A 15,549-nucleotide genomic window follows, 5' to 3' on the forward strand; every position below is an offset into this window, starting at 1 on the left:
CCCAGTAGATCAGCGGTTTCTGAAATACTCAGATCACTCGTCTGGCACAAACAACTATTCCACGATTAGAGTCTCTTAAATCCTCTTTCTTCTCCATTATGATGCTCGGTCTGAACTTTACCAAGTTGTCTTCACTCATCTAGATGCCTAAAGCACTGAGCTGCTGCCATGTGATTGGCTGATTAGCAATTTGTGTGACCAAGCAATTGAACAGGTGAATCTAATAAAGTGTACACTGTAGGCCTATGTATTTAAGGCCCCGTCCACACGGAGAAGGAGCTTACCCCAGTCCGATCTTTTTTTTCCTCGTCTCAAGAAATATCCGCGTCCACACGAATCCGCAAAATGATGTAGTATACATGCCAGACCAGTATGTGGCGCTGTAATTCTGCCACAGAGATACACTAAAAACAGAGAAGAAGACTTGGACTATGCTCATAAACCTTGCGCGTGGTACACAAATGAACATGGAACAATACATGTATTAATCTGTGTTAATGTTAGTTAATAAAAAGACAATCGTTCAGTGTTTGTTCATGTTTTTGTTGCTGTTACGTGACGTAGAGCTGTCTGACTAGTGGGGAGACGTGGGCTGATGACGTCATCGTTTCTGAAAATATACAGATTAGCCGTCCAGATGAAAACGCAAAGACGGCGTTTTCAAATGTATCCACTTTGGGACCCGGTTTTAAAAAATAGCGGTTTCACCTTACGAAAATGCCGGATCCGTGTGGACGAAATGCAATAAAAAATAAAAAATAAAAAATAAAATAAAAAATCCAATAAAAAATTTGTGCGTATTCACAGAAATGCATCTCCGTGTGGACGGGCCTTACATGCTGTATATTAAAGCCCTTTTAAAGTTCACTGGTGAAACTAATAACTTTTTAAAATACAGTTATTCACTATGTGACTGGATCAAATGCAGACGTGTAATGTGATGTTAGTCATGAGCCAGATGCATCAGTCCACAATCAATGCTCTTTGATCTGCCTGGGCATTCGTTTTGCTGAATAATGACAATTTTATAATAACATGAAAAAAAGAAAAGGCAAATATATATATATAAATCAGAAATGTATTTTAAAATCATTTGAACTTTATCATCCTTATTCCTGGTTCTTCTAACCCCAAATTAACTTGATCTCTGAACTAAACTCATTTTGTAAATCTACACCACTTTCCTCCCTTTATAGCTGCTTTCCTATTAAACCTCATTATGTACTGTTTTGATTCCCAAAAATATACTTTGTGCTATTAAAAAATACTAGATTTTTTTTGTTTGTTTATTTGTTGTAGCAATACATTATAGAAGAATTGGTTGATTCCCCAAACAACCAACAACGTTTTTAAACGAACCATTTATCTGAATAACTTTTTTCCCCTTTTTGGGGGAAATGGAGGGATTTCATGGAGCCACAGATGCCAAGAACCTTTGTCTTTAGAGTTTAATTAGAGTCATAATTTGGAATTAACTATAAACTCTAATGTGAAATTATTACAATATTTTAACAAAACTGCAACTTTTAGAAAACTACTAGAACTATAGTGATCCCCAGCTTCTGCTGTAGAATATTAAATCGAACTGAAAGAAAATTGAGGCGTACAGGTTTCTGTGAAGGCATCTGCAGTAGAACTCAATCAAATCAAGACAAGAATTTAGCTTCATTATTGGGTCCAATTTGCTAAATGTTCCCATAGGAACCCTGTTCACATTCCTCAAAGTTCCCTAACTAGAGTTTGAAGAATCCTTGTCTTGTTTATGTGGGAAGTCATCATTTCCTTCTTTCCTCCTCCAGTTTTTCCAGTGTGACATCACTTCCTGTGTTCAGACCTGAGCTTCTCCTTCACAAGGCCTCCTCCTGCTTGCTTCCGCATGTAACAGACCTGACACTGCAGGCAATATCTCAAACAGCTGGAAACAGAGAGGAGAGAAGCTGCCAGAGAGGATTCCAGCGCGGTGAGTCAGACCCAAGCTCCTTCAACAGAACAAGACTGAGAGAGTCTGACGAGTGATCACAAAGAGCTGATTCTGTCCTCACAGATGTGCACGACTTTGTCTTATTTAGAGGATTCTGCATGCACTAAAACCAGTCCATCTTTCATTGTCTTGTAGTCTCAGTGCCGAGGTCAAAGCCATGGTGTAGTGTTTGAGTCTGCTCTGTTTTCCACACACACGGAGAACTCTTGTGTTTAATAGGGAAGTGTTGCATTGGCCAGCAATGCTTTCTCTTACACACACACACACATACACACACACACGCATACACACACACACACACACACACACACACACACGGAGTTAGATGTAGAACAGCACTATTAAAGATAGCTGGGAAAGACACAACCTCACTCTTTTATTACTTAGAAAAAATAGGATACTTCCATTCCCAAATTTTCAATGATGAGGGTGATTAGAGTCAACTAAAAAAAAAAAATTTTTTTGCAATAATATGAAGTACTTAAAAAAAAAAATTATATATATATATACATCTTCAACTTCACAAGCAGTCCACGATATTAAAACGGATCGCTTTGAAATGTCCTTATAGGTGATGATACACTACTATAGTTAAAGAATTACAGTACAGCTTACAGTAATTGAGACATTTTTTGGAGTTTGCTTCTTCTCTCTTGAGCTACAAGCATGTTTCCTATCTCTCCTCAGAGGTCTGGGCTGGTATTTCTGGCTGGGACTCTGGGAACAGCCCACTCAGATTAGAAGCAGCTGGATCTTCACACAGCAGATGCCCCGCCCACAGGAGGAGCTAAACCCTGCAGGGGGCGGGGCCATCACACACCCGGACTCCATCACCCATCATTTACTGTGATTGGCCAATTACTGCACTCCGATAGTTCAAATGATGATGGGCACAAGTGTATCCAGTAGTGATGGGATTTATGGCTCTTTGAGGGGATCCGGATCTTCGCGATCCGTTCCTTTCAAAGAGCCGTTCAAAAGAATGGCTCTTTTGGCTCTTTTTAAATATTTAGTCAGTTTTAAGAAGCCAGCTTGGGAGCATCTCAGTTTATCCTGGAAATAATCACTGGGAGGTATTATGAGGTGAGATTTGTAGTCAAATAATTAAAGCTCAGATATCACACACCAATATCTGAGTTTGAATTATTCTGAAATATTGATTGTTACCTCATTTCTCATGTGTGGACTATATTCCATAGGGTTGCACAAATCCCTCTGCTTAGACAGTGACATCATTATTTTGATTTACCTTTAGTACAAAGTGTGTGTGTGTGTGTGTGTGTGTAAAACTACGTTGACTTATGTTATTCATACAATACCTACTCACAAATAAACATAAAAAACGAAGCCGGCTGCAATGAATTTCTGTGCAAAACAGCTTTTACTACAAACACTTCCACACAAGAACATTGTTATCACACAAGAACATTTTGATAGAAAACTATTTTTTTTTTAAAGTAGATAAAATTAGAATAAATAAAATGGAAATGTCTACATACTACATACTATTACTACTGTAAACTTTGCAAATAGGACATCAGCCCCTTCAAGTCAATGAACAATAACAAAGTGGGCTGCAATGAATGTCTGTGGAAAACAGCTTTTAGTGAAAAATTTCTATACAAGTACAGTATCACAAAAGAACATTTTTAATGATTTTAAAATAAGTTTTAAATGAACACAAAATGCAATGTAAATGCATGCACAACTAATAACTAATATCATCACGCTATAAAGGGTTGGCCTGCGATGGGTGCGCCCCTCCCCCTATAACTGTTCTGTCTCCTGGAGGAGCTCATTTGTATGAATCTGTGTGAAACACGCATAGGAAAAAAGAACGATAGAAAGAACGGCTCCTCTCCAGTCGCGACTCGGCTCCCATCGTTCATGTTTATGAGCCGTTCAAAAGAATCGGTTCGTTCGCGAACGTCACAACTCTAGTATCCAGCTGAACTCTTTGAGCTTGTGGTTTCGCTCATGTGCATCGTCCCTTCTGTAACCTCTCTACAGGCCTTTACTAGAGCGAAGAGACACAGACTAAACTACAACAAGGCTCCATCTGTTCACAGTTATATATAACTTAGTTAATGTTGATTCAAATATTTACTAATACTTTATTAAAATCAAAAGTCTTATATTAATGTTTTTTTAGTTAAGATGGACTAAAAATTAACAGCTGTATTTTTTATTGACTAGCCTTCACCTTAATTTTAACTAAAGTTTTGTAATTTTATTGTTTTATTATTGTTATATTATTATTGTTATATCACCCATTATCCGCTCATTCAGCTGGGTTTTAATTCTCTTTTGGTGTCCGTTCAAACAGAAAGATGAATAGGTACAGTGTTCTGAACTTCCTGTCTGTGTCTTCCTGTACTTCCTGTCAGCTCTGATAAATGAGCGTTTAATGGAAGCTGCGTGTCCTGAAAGGTTCTCCAGCGCTTCAGTGTATCTGATGAAGACTGAAGCAGGCGATTCTTTGGACTCAGTAACAGAGAGGCGTTCATATCCTCCTCCTGTCCCACATCTTACACCAGTCAATCCCACGGGACATGTCCACTTAAACCAGGAAGTCTGAGGTTTCCCACAAATCTCCAGAGGGGTCAGATACAGGTCAGAGGAGCTCAGGTGAATCAAACACACCTCATGTGTTGATGTCAGTGATGCTAGTTTTACAAATCACTCTTCTGACAGGTTACAACTTTTTTCATTGCACTGAGATTCTTCTGCTGCACAGATGATATATGAAACAAGGAACAAACACATACAGACTGACTTTAAAATATGATGAAAAGTAACAAAAATTTAATTCTCACTAAACATTAACTTTCTAAATTAATTTTTGGTTTCCTTTTCTGCTGTATATCAGACCCACATAGACACCGGTACATCAGTATTTATAGGTCCTTCTAAAAAAATTAACATATTGTGATAAAAGCTCCTTATTTTCCATAATGTAATGATAAAAATTAAACTTTCATATATTTTAGATTCATTGCACACCAACTGAAATATTTCAGGTCTTTTATTGTTTTAATACTGATGATTTTGGCATACAGCTCATGAAAACCCCAAATTCCTATCTCAAAAAATTAGCATATTTCATCCGACCAATAAAAGAAAAGTGTTTTTAATACAAAAAAAGTCAACCTTCAAATAATTATGTTCAGTTATGCACTCAATACTTGGTCGGGAATCCTTTTGCAGAAATGACTGCTTCAATGCGGTGTGGCATGGAGGCAATCAGCCTGTGGCACTGCTGAGGTGTTATGGAGACCCAGGATGCTTCGATAGCGGCCTTAAGCTCATCCAGAGTGTTGGGTCTTGAGTCTCTCAACTTTCTCTTCACAATATCCCACAGATTCTCTATGGGGTTCAGGCCAATTGAGCACAGTAATACCATGGTCAGTAAACCATTTACCAGTGGTTTTGGCACTGTGAGCAGGTGCCAGGTCGTGCTGAAAAATAAAATCTTCATCTCCATAAAGCTTTTCAGCAGATGGAAGCATGAAGTGCTCCAAAATCTCCTGATAGCTAACTGCATTGACCCTGCCCTTGATAAAACACAGTGGACCAACACCAGCAGCTGACATGGCACCCCAGACCATCACTGACTGTGGGTACTTGACACTGGACTTCAGGCATTTTGGCATTTCCTTCTCCCCAATCTTCCCCCAGACTCTGGCACCTTGATTTCCGAATGACATGCAAAATTTGCTTTCATCCGAAAAAAGTACTTTGGAGCACTGAGCAACAGTCCAGTGCTGCTTCTCTGTAGCCCATTTCCTGCACACGCCTGTGCACGGTGCCTCTGGATGTTTCTACTCCAGACTCAGTCCACTGCTTCCGCAGGTCCCCCAAGGTCTGGAATCGGTCCTTCTCCACAATCTTCTCGTTGTGCAGTGTTTTTTGCCACACTTTTTCCTTCCCACAGACTTCCCACTGAGGTGCCTTGATACAGCACTCTGGGAACAGCCTATTCGTTCAGAAATTTCTTTCTGTGTCTTACCCTCTCGCTTGAGGGTGTCAATGATGGCCTTCTGAACAGCAGTCAGGTCGGCAGTCTTACCCATGATTACGGTTTTGAGTAATGAACCAGGCTGGGAGTTTTTAAAAGCCCCAGGAATCTTTTGCAGGTGTTTAGAGTTAATTAGTTGATTCAGATGATTAGGTTAATAGCTCGTTTAGAGAAACTTTTCATGATATGCTAATTTTTTTAGACAGGCATTTTGGGTTTTCATGAGCTGTATGCCAAAATCATCAGTATTAAAACAATAAAAGACCTGAAATATTTAAGTTGGTGTGGAATTAATCTAAAATATAAGAAAGTTAAATTTTTATCATTACATTATAGAAAATAATGAACTGTTATTACAATATGCTAATTTTTTTCACAGAAATACATTACACTTTAACACAGATTCACACAGAAAACAGATGTTTTTAGATTATGCAGTTTTGCAGATTTTACTGTATTTTTGATCAAATAATCGCAGCTTTGGTGAACGTTTTGATTGGTGATGTTGGTCAGATGTTGCTGGATCTGGTGATGAGCATCATGGGAATGTTCTCTTGTGCTCCGTCTTTACTCATACTGAAGATCTTACACAAGATGCATTTCATGTGCTCACAGACATACAGTTCATCGCAGAACAACATGAGAGTACAGCGAAGCTTGGAAAGGACTGGAAATATGTTTCCCACAGGCAGGGAGATGAGAATTGGTTCTTGGACTGAGAGCAGAAAACCTGTCCAGACAGAAGTGTAGAGAGAGAGAGAGAGAGAGAGAGAGAGAGGGAGAGAGAGAGAGAGAGAGAGAGAGGGAGGCCATGCTTTAGGTGACAGCACCACCTAGTGTTTGATTTGCACAACTGCAAGTGTTTCACTTTTCCATGTTGCCTTTTTCTTGATTTCCATTAATTGACTCATGTTCTGTCTGTTATTTCATAGTTAAAGACATCCTGAAGGGTGGTGCTGGGGAGGTGGAGGGTTTCTGATTACAGCAAACACTATTTATATGTTAAGCAGCGAGCTCATTGGCTGCAGTCATCAGCAGAGGCCAATCAGCTTGCATCATATGTGTGATGTCATCGTTTGCTGTTTGCATTAAGATCCAGCACCATGAAAGAGTTTGATGTTGTTCAGACACATAACATGTACTGTTAAAGGTGTAAGTGTTAATCAGTTCATGCATGTTCATTTCATTCGAATCAAACCCATGTTATCGTTGTGAGTTTTAGGAACGCACACAGAAAATACAGTTTTATTATATTATATACACTTACACTAAAATAATGTGTTCTAATGTTTGTGTGTGTGTCTGTGTGAGAGAGAAATATAAATATTAAATGTGTTTACCTTTTTTATTTATTTGTTTTTCATAATGTGACTTTTGGTGAATTAATTTATTTTGTTTCATGAATAATTTTGGTAAAAAAAGAAAAAAAGAAACGTTAAAATAGTGCCCAACATACTGTACTCACAGCCACAAATGCTTACAGTAAAAAAAAAATAATAAAAAAGTTTACTTTCAATCTTGCGTTCACGTTTACAGTACTTTTTCAACATGTCTCTGAGAGAGAGAGAGAGACAGAGAGAGAGAGAGAGAGAGAGAGAGGGCCGTGGTGCAGTGGTACAGAGCTGGAGAAGGAGCTTAAAGCTCAATCCTGAGATGAGGATCAGAGAAGGAGCTTAAGTTCTGGAAACACAGGAAGACAGAGAGAGTTGTTTGACTCCTGAATCCTGTTCCCACAGCAGCCAATGAGCACACAGAGTCACAATAGTGTTTCATTCAGACACAAAACACTTGAACTGCGAGGAGTAAAGAGTTTATTTTAAAAAGAGACAGGTAACATCATATCACAAGAAGTATTGAATGACATGAGGGCATCTTCTGTGTAGTATCCAAAACTAAAGTGGCTGCTAAAAAAAATCCTAGTTTCTAGTACAGATATTGATGGTTTATACAAAACTAGTTGTTGAACAGAGCCCTGGTGCGTCCAGGGCCACTGCTATGTAATAATGCATCCACCCTTCTCCTTGAAAGGGTTCTTGTCTTCTGGGACACCTTTGACCAGCGGGTCTTCAGCAGACAAGCCCTCCACGAACGCTATGATCTCTGGAGCTGTTGTGGAGACCTGAGAAGAAGAGTCAGGACAGATCTGAGTGTCATCGACCCAATCAAACACGTAAGCCATCACAGGAGGAGGCCAAAACTCTCTAATCTTTTAATCACACTCATGTCCTGCCAAAACATTACAGAAGATGTTTTAAAGAATGCTAGTAACCAGAGAGTTTGAGATCTCTTTGACTTCCATTATATGGACCAAACTGACTGTGTGTTTCTGTGTTCGTTACTATAATGTTTGTCATGCAGGTCTGGAGTAAACGATGACTGAACGTTCTCACCGCGATTCGAGGAGTGTTCACTTCCACCTTCAGCTGATCCAGCTCCATCTTTAGGATCTCTTTATCTGACATGTCCCGAGCCATCCTGACTGTCCAGAGGATAGACGTCAAACAACATACTGATCCCATTACATCTTTAATCATTTAATCCAGGAAATTTGTATTTTGGTCTATTCAGTGAATTAGTTTTTTTTTTTGTCAGTGTACTGTTAAAAGCACTTAATTAAAAAAAAGGAAAAGGAAAAAAAAAAAACAGTGTTACAAAAACACAAGAAAAGGCTTATGAATGCTCATAAAATTGTTCCAAATATACTTTAACACATATAAAAAATCTGTGCATTTACAGAGAAGATAAAATGACTGTTAAATTACTGAAAACCACATTGTAAATATGATTTTGCAAATTTATTGGTGTATTTTGTACCAGAAAACCAAATTTCAGCATTTTGTCTTAGAAATGCAATGCTTGTTCCTTGTATTAGTAGCCATTTATTTGTAATTATTTGTGAAAAAAAACCATTGCTTCTGAGCCAAGTGTTTTTCACTGAAAAAAAAATCTAATAAAAAATTGTTAAATTAAAGGTAAGTGGTTGCAAACAATTTATTTTAGCTACATATAATTTTTTTAAGTTAGTCAACTAAATGTATTTAAATTTAGTTTAAAATAGACTGATTGCAACCACTTAATTAAAAAAACAAACATATTAATTAATGAATCATTTTCCCCCAGTGATAGCAAAAAACTCTGTTTGCCTGTTGTTTCAGTAAAATAGATTCTCAGTGTGACACACACACACACACACACACACACACACACACACACACAGAAGTGGTGAGTTACCTGTTGAATGGGACTGTGGCAGCAGTCAGACTCCAGAAGACGATCAGCACTGAGACTCTTCTCCTCTCCTCTCGTCTGATCTCTGATCCTCGCTCCTCCTCAGCTGTGGACTGATCCTGGAGGGATTGTGTTCTGATGTCATCAGTCTGTCCTGATCTCATTAGGCCAATCAGAGCAGGTAGGACAGCTGTGAGGAGTCACCTCTAAACACTGCAGGACAGACCCGATGTGTCCCTCAGATCCTGCACTGAAGGACTTACTGTGTCAGCAATACTTTCTACTCATCTGTGAATCTAGAACGATAACATGCATGACAAATATTGAGCAGCACAACTGTGTTCAACACTGATAATAATCAGAGATGTTTCTTGAGCAGTAAATCATCATATTATTCTGATTTCTGAAGATCATGTGACACTGAAGACTGGAGGAATGATGCTGAAAATACAGAGAAAAAAACTGGTGTAGGATTTACTTTAAAGGAATTTACTCAGAAATTGTGAGCACATTTCACACAAAAATACAAAGAAATTCCTAGAACACACTGAAATTAAAGTGAAATTTAAACCTTTGTTTTATTTAGTACCTTGAAAAATCTCTCTTTATTAATGTGTGACATACCAGTTGTGTGTGTGTGTGTGCGTGTGTGTGTGTGTGTTTGAAGCCCATTGGAATCTGGTTTAAAATCAGTCCTGATATATAGAATAGTCTTGAGATCTCTGAGATGATTGTGTTAAACTCAATCTGAGGCTCCAGGAACGTTTGGCCCAGGATTAATGCTGTCTTACATTCCTCCAATCATCTGATGATACGAGTGTTGCACGTCTAAACAGCTCTTCTGGATAGTTTCGAGGAGAACAGTGTCAGACCTGATCATGTGTGTGTGTGTGTGTGTGCGTGTGTGTGTGTGTGTGTGTGTCTGTGTGTGTGTGTGTGTGTGCGTGTGCGTGTGTGTGTGTGTGGTGCACTCTGGGTAATCCGCTTCTCTGGATCTGGGTCTGTCCAGGATTAACAGCAGAGAGCTTGATTCGTGATCAGTGACTGCACAGAGCTTCTAAAAGCACACGGCTCCAACCACTATACATCTTTAAATCTGATCCATTGTTTTTAGAAAGTGTCCTTGCTAATTTGATTTTTGACTATCATACACTATTACCATGATTTACACCAAAAAAACAAATATAATAATAAAAATGCCACCATGAATTGTCTTGATTCAGGTGAGACGGTTCTGTCATCTAACATCCATTAACACGATCACTAATCTAATTCACACCAGATGTGAGTGTTTTAGTGATCTATGTGAACACTTATACACTGTGACTATTTTTACTAGAGTATGTGACAATAAATTTGTTTCTACTTCAACATTGTACATTTAATTGTATGTCTTACTATGTAATTATCTTTGAATTTTTTTTTCACTTTAGTGTACACTAAAAATACTACTTTGAAACAATTTACACTACACGTACCGTAGTATTTCGTAATATATCTGTGTTATTGTATTATTAAGATTTAATCAGTTATTAATTACATATAATTTTGATGCTTAGCATATAAGAGTGTGCCCTGTTATTACTAGATAAACTAAAAGCATTTCCACTTATCTCTGAGGCAGTGAGAGAAAAACTAAATGTGTTTTACCTGCATTTTGAATGTTGTACTTCATTGCATCATGTTTTTTTTTTAGATTTTAATGTATTTATTCATTTATGTTTAGGTTATAATATAGTTGTTATTGTTTATTATTATTCCTAGGTTAACAGTGCGTTTTTCAGTGCATTTAAAATCAGCTGTTTCTCAGTGTCAATATTAGATTTTTTAAAAGGTATTCATTACTGCTAAAGTTAGTAGCACAAGAACTGAATTGTCATATGATGCCACTTTTAAAAGCCATCATCTGAGTGGACCGATTACAGAAGTATAACTAAATAATTGTATTTTGGGTCGTCACTCGTCAAACTGAAATAACTTGAAACGAATCAATCAGTTGATCTGTTGAGTAAAACACTTCTCTGGAGGCTCTCTGCTGCAGCATGCGCCCCCTGGAGGAGAAACTCTTTATGACCGTCAGTGTTTGCCAACAAGGCTCCTGAAAGACGAATCATTCCCGCGATCCGGTTCTTTTGAACAGTTCGTTTTAATTAACCGATTCAAATGGTTGATTCACAATTCTTACTTCATAATGTCTTTACGTCCTTGTTGGAACTCGTTTTCCAAATGTTATTATTGAATCGATATTGTACTTATTCAGTTATATTGAGGCGTAAAGCACAGAAATTTACCAATAAAAATATCCAGTATTCAAGACCTCTTTCGTTTTACAGCAAAATCTACTTTTACTTAAAATGATCTAAAGAGTATGTAAAACGCTTTTATTCAACGTATTTATATTTATGACCAGATTTCACAATCATACATGCAAGTTTACTCGTAAAAAGGTTTTGTTGACTGAGCTATATGCAGTCTTTAAGAATCTTTGAGTAAGAAAGCTACAAAAATATATTTAAAATTGCATTAAAATTGTACAATGTTCAATTTCTCCATCTGAAAGAAAACAATGAAGTTTAGAACAAAAGTGTAATTTGTAAAATGTTTGCATCTTTTACGCTCGAGTTCGAAGACGAATCGCTCCTCTGATCCATTCAAAGGAATCGACTCAAAAGAACGATTCGTTCACTAACCCTAGGAAGAAGGTGATCCGGAGTCATGGCTGCTGTAACCAGCAAAACATCTCTGAGGTTTTTCTCTCTTCTCTCAGCTCGAAGCTTTTATTCTGACTCGGTTCAGCTTCTGAACTGCTTCAGTATGTTGATGCTGTTCGCGGTTCGAACAAATAAACACGTGACATGCAACAATGTAACAAATCCCCTTCACACTCGCGCGCTTGTGTTTAAACTGCATTCGTGCATCAGCATGTTTAACGTGATGATAACGAAGCTTCATTTAAAGAACTGGTAAAGAAGCTGGCCAAATCTAGAATACAACTGATACATATTGTCCTAAGCTGTTTAGGAGAGGAGTGATGAGATGCAGGTTTGGCCCTCTCTTGACTCACACCATTGCTTGATGGATTGTTAACATCTAAATTAAGATATGATTTTTAAGCAAATGACTTGCCTAAGTTGATCTTCCTATTAATCTGTGCCTCTGACTGCTAATGGAAATCATTAGCCATCTGTGATATAATGTTATATATCTGCAGTAATATCTGTCTGATCATAATACAGTGGTCAGGGGATGGTTTTCTGGAGTGTCCATCATCCGCAGCTTGTTTGAGGCAGTGTGGACCGTGTAGATGCACTGATAACCGCTGCAGGTGAGGATGTTCTCCAGAGCCACGGCTATCACAGGAGCGTTTCTGGTTCCTGTATGTTTAGTTCACCATGATGATCCACACAAACACAACTTTTATAAATGTTTAAGCCTAAATACAGTCGCCAGAAAGCTAAACCTAGAAATAAATAAACTACACAATGGTCACATGATTTCAACGTCCCACAATATCAGCTTCACACAACTTTCCTCCGAAAAATTAAACACGATTAAACAGTGTTGGGAAAAGTTACTTTTAAAGGTAATGCACTAAAGTGATATTGTGCTGCTTCCTTAAAAAAGTAACAAATTAAGTTAGTAACTTTATATGGAAAGTACTTTAGATTTGAGTGTCTGAATAATTGCTGGTCCCGTATTCTACTGTTAATCCACTGTATGAATACATGAAGGAGTTTTAGTGTCCTGCACCCACTAGTAATAAAATAAATACAGATATCTGGTGTCTGAATGATTTCTGGTTTGACTGTAGATAAGTACTTAATAATCTGCACAAATGAAGAGCTGTTGTGTTAAATAAGACTCTTGTTGACTCCTTTCTTCGTTTGGGAGACTCCCAAGGCATAGGATAATTTCCTTATTTTTCCAGGTTCATCTTCTGATTTTGCTTGCGTTCTGCCATGACCAGAGCCGCCACCACAGTGACCATCACGGCTCCTGTAATGAGCAGGACAGTGGCCGTTTCTGCCACACACAGCTGACTGTGCATCACACCCAGAGACAGCGGAGCATGGCACGTGAGGTTCATGTAATCGTCCACGTGGAGATGCCTGACGTGGAGAATCTTACTGAAGACGCGATGTAACTCGCAGTCGCATGTCCAGGGGTTCTCCGACATCTGCAGATGTGTGCTGGCCGTCTGGAGGTTTAACAACGTCTTGAACTTCAGGCTGCTCAACTGGTTGGCTTCTAAGTTCAGAAGTGTGAGGGTGTGTAAGGGGGCCAGAGCTTGGGTTTCGATCTTGGAGATATTGTTGTGGTCCAGGAAGAGAACTGGCAGACTCTGTTGCATGGTGAGCAGACCTCGCTGCACGACTGTGAGCTGATTCCAGGAGAGGTTAAGCAGCTTCAGCACGGAGAGACCACGAAATGCACCAGCTTCGATAACCTGAACGTGGTTGTGACTGAGATCCAACCTCTGCAGACTCTCTAGGTCCTCCAAGGAGCGGGACTCGAGGCGTTGCAGAGCATTGTGGGAAAGCTGGAGATCTTTAAGAGCGGTCAAGCCTTGAGAGAAATCTGGAGGAAGGACACGGAGCTCGTTGTAAGCCAGGTCCAACTTTTCCAGGAAGGTCAGAGAGGAGAGCGCCTGGAACACAAACAGGACACAAAGATAGAAGTAGAGGAATATGTATATTTTTGTTCACATTTGAAGATAGTTCCCTTAGTTCAGCAATCGTTCACTCGACCTCGTGTTGTTCCAACCTCGCATGACTTACTTCTGAGGAACACACACGATGAGGTTTCAAATGTTTTTATCCGTACAATGAAAGTCATCAGGATGCAAACCAACATTAGACACTTTCATTGAGTGGAGGAAAACTCCTGGAGCACAAAAGCATAAGTAGAATAACCAACATTATACATTTTTCTTTTATACCAGAAATCATTAGGAGAGTAAGTAAAGATCATGCTCCATGAAAATATTTTGTAAATGTTCTACCGTAAATATATCAAAACTTAATGTTTGATTAGTAATATGCATTGCTAAGAACTTCATCTGAACAACTTTAAAGATGATTTTCTCAATATTTAGATTGTTTTGCTCCCTCAGATTCCAGATTTTCAAATAGTTGTATCTCAGACAGATATTGTCCTCCGAACAAACCACACATCACTGGAGAGATGAATTAGAAACACATTGACCCTTATGAATGGTCTTGTGCTCCAAGCTCACAAAATATTATTATTTTTTAATCTCTTGTTTTGTATATTATATATGTTTTTGAGAGTGTAGACAGCAAGATGAATGGGATCACACACCTTGGAGCGCAGCAGCTGTATGTGGCTCTGTGAGAGCAGGAGCACCTGGAGAACCCTCGTCCCAGTGAAGGATCCGCTCCTCAGCTCCCACAGATCATTCCCACTGAGATCCAGGAGCTGCGTGCCGTGTGGAATACTGCGGGGAACGTGTGTGAACCCTCGGGATCCACAGTCCACCAGTTCAGACGCATCGTAACACAAACACTGACGAGGGCAGAGCTTGGAGCTCCTCACCAGGAGGAAAGACACGAGTAACACCAGCACACCGAGCATCCTCAACAGATCAGGATCTCCATCCAGAAACAGAAGGATCCTCCAGATTACCCAGCACACGCGCCTCGCTCATCCTCAAGTCGAGCTGAAAGTAGTAGATTCCACTGGTGTATTTGGGGTATTTATGATGCAGTTTCTAACAGCTTGCGGTCCGAGATCTACAAGGATTTGTGGCTTGGCATGAGAAGTCAAATCATATAAAGAGCTCAAATCCTTTAATCCGTTTATCATTTTACACAGAATTAATCACTTTTATGTTAGTTAGTGTCTCCTGGACAGATGTGCAGAGCTCTGTAATTCAGATAGATCATTTATTGTACTTACCGCGGTCTTCATGATTCAGATGTCCTCTGAAAACTGAACTACAGCGCTAACGCTCGAGATCCTTCACCTGATGGTCTCTGACACAGACTGGATTTATCCTGGAAGCACACTGCGTCCCTCACGAAACTAGAGCACTTGGAACATGATGAATATTTGAGTGACCGCTCCATCGGTCCAGAAGCAGGACGTGTAGTCTTACAGCTCTCAACAGAGCCCTTCAGGAGCACCGTGCACGGTCTGATCTTTAACGGTTTGTCTAGAGATGGACACGGTGCCAGCGGTGTGTATAACAGTAATAATCTGACCCCAAGCTTTAATTATTCATGAACAATCAAGACCTTTTGATGCTGCTATAACAGAGTCCAGGGAAGTCAAACCCTTCATAGTTCCTGGCAGTGAACAC

General features: G+C 39.1%; 2 protein-coding genes across 3 annotated transcripts; both read right to left on the reverse strand.

The window, feature by feature from the left end:
* Positions 1 to 7,793: 7,793 nt before the first annotated feature.
* Positions 7,794 to 9,373, reverse strand: LOC127968727 (guanine nucleotide-binding protein G(I)/G(S)/G(O) subunit gamma-T2-like). Of its 2 annotated transcripts, none has more exons than XM_052570072.1 (3): positions 9,231 to 9,373; positions 8,390 to 8,478; positions 7,794 to 8,118 (listed from the first exon to the last, which is right to left on the reverse strand). In XM_052570072.1, exons 2-3 carry the CDS (start codon positions 8,471 to 8,473, stop codon positions 7,993 to 7,995), a joined length of 210 nt encoding a protein of 69 aa, XP_052426032.1. In that variant the 5' UTR covers positions 8,474 to 8,478; positions 9,231 to 9,373; the 3' UTR covers positions 7,794 to 7,992. The 2 variants fall into 2 exon arrangements, with proteins under 2 accessions (XP_052426032.1, XP_052426031.1); XM_052570071.1 differs by having other exon boundaries at positions 8,390 to 8,474; positions 9,231 to 9,368.
* Positions 9,374 to 9,404: 31 nt separating this feature from the next.
* Positions 9,405 to 15,063, reverse strand: LOC127968719 (slit homolog 1 protein-like). Its single transcript, XM_052570059.1, has 2 exons — positions 14,550 to 15,063; positions 9,405 to 13,875 (listed from the first exon to the last, which is right to left on the reverse strand). Exons 1-2 carry the CDS (start codon positions 14,820 to 14,822, stop codon positions 13,144 to 13,146), a joined length of 1,005 nt encoding a protein of 334 aa, XP_052426019.1. The 5' UTR covers positions 14,823 to 15,063; the 3' UTR covers positions 9,405 to 13,143.
* Positions 15,064 to 15,549: the final 486 nt, after the last annotated feature.

The sequence above is a fragment of the Carassius gibelio genome, chromosome B12 (assembly GCF_023724105.1).
Source record: "Carassius gibelio isolate Cgi1373 ecotype wild population from Czech Republic chromosome B12, carGib1.2-hapl.c, whole genome shotgun sequence".
Lineage (NCBI taxonomy): Eukaryota > Metazoa > Chordata > Actinopteri > Cypriniformes > Cyprinidae > Carassius > Carassius gibelio.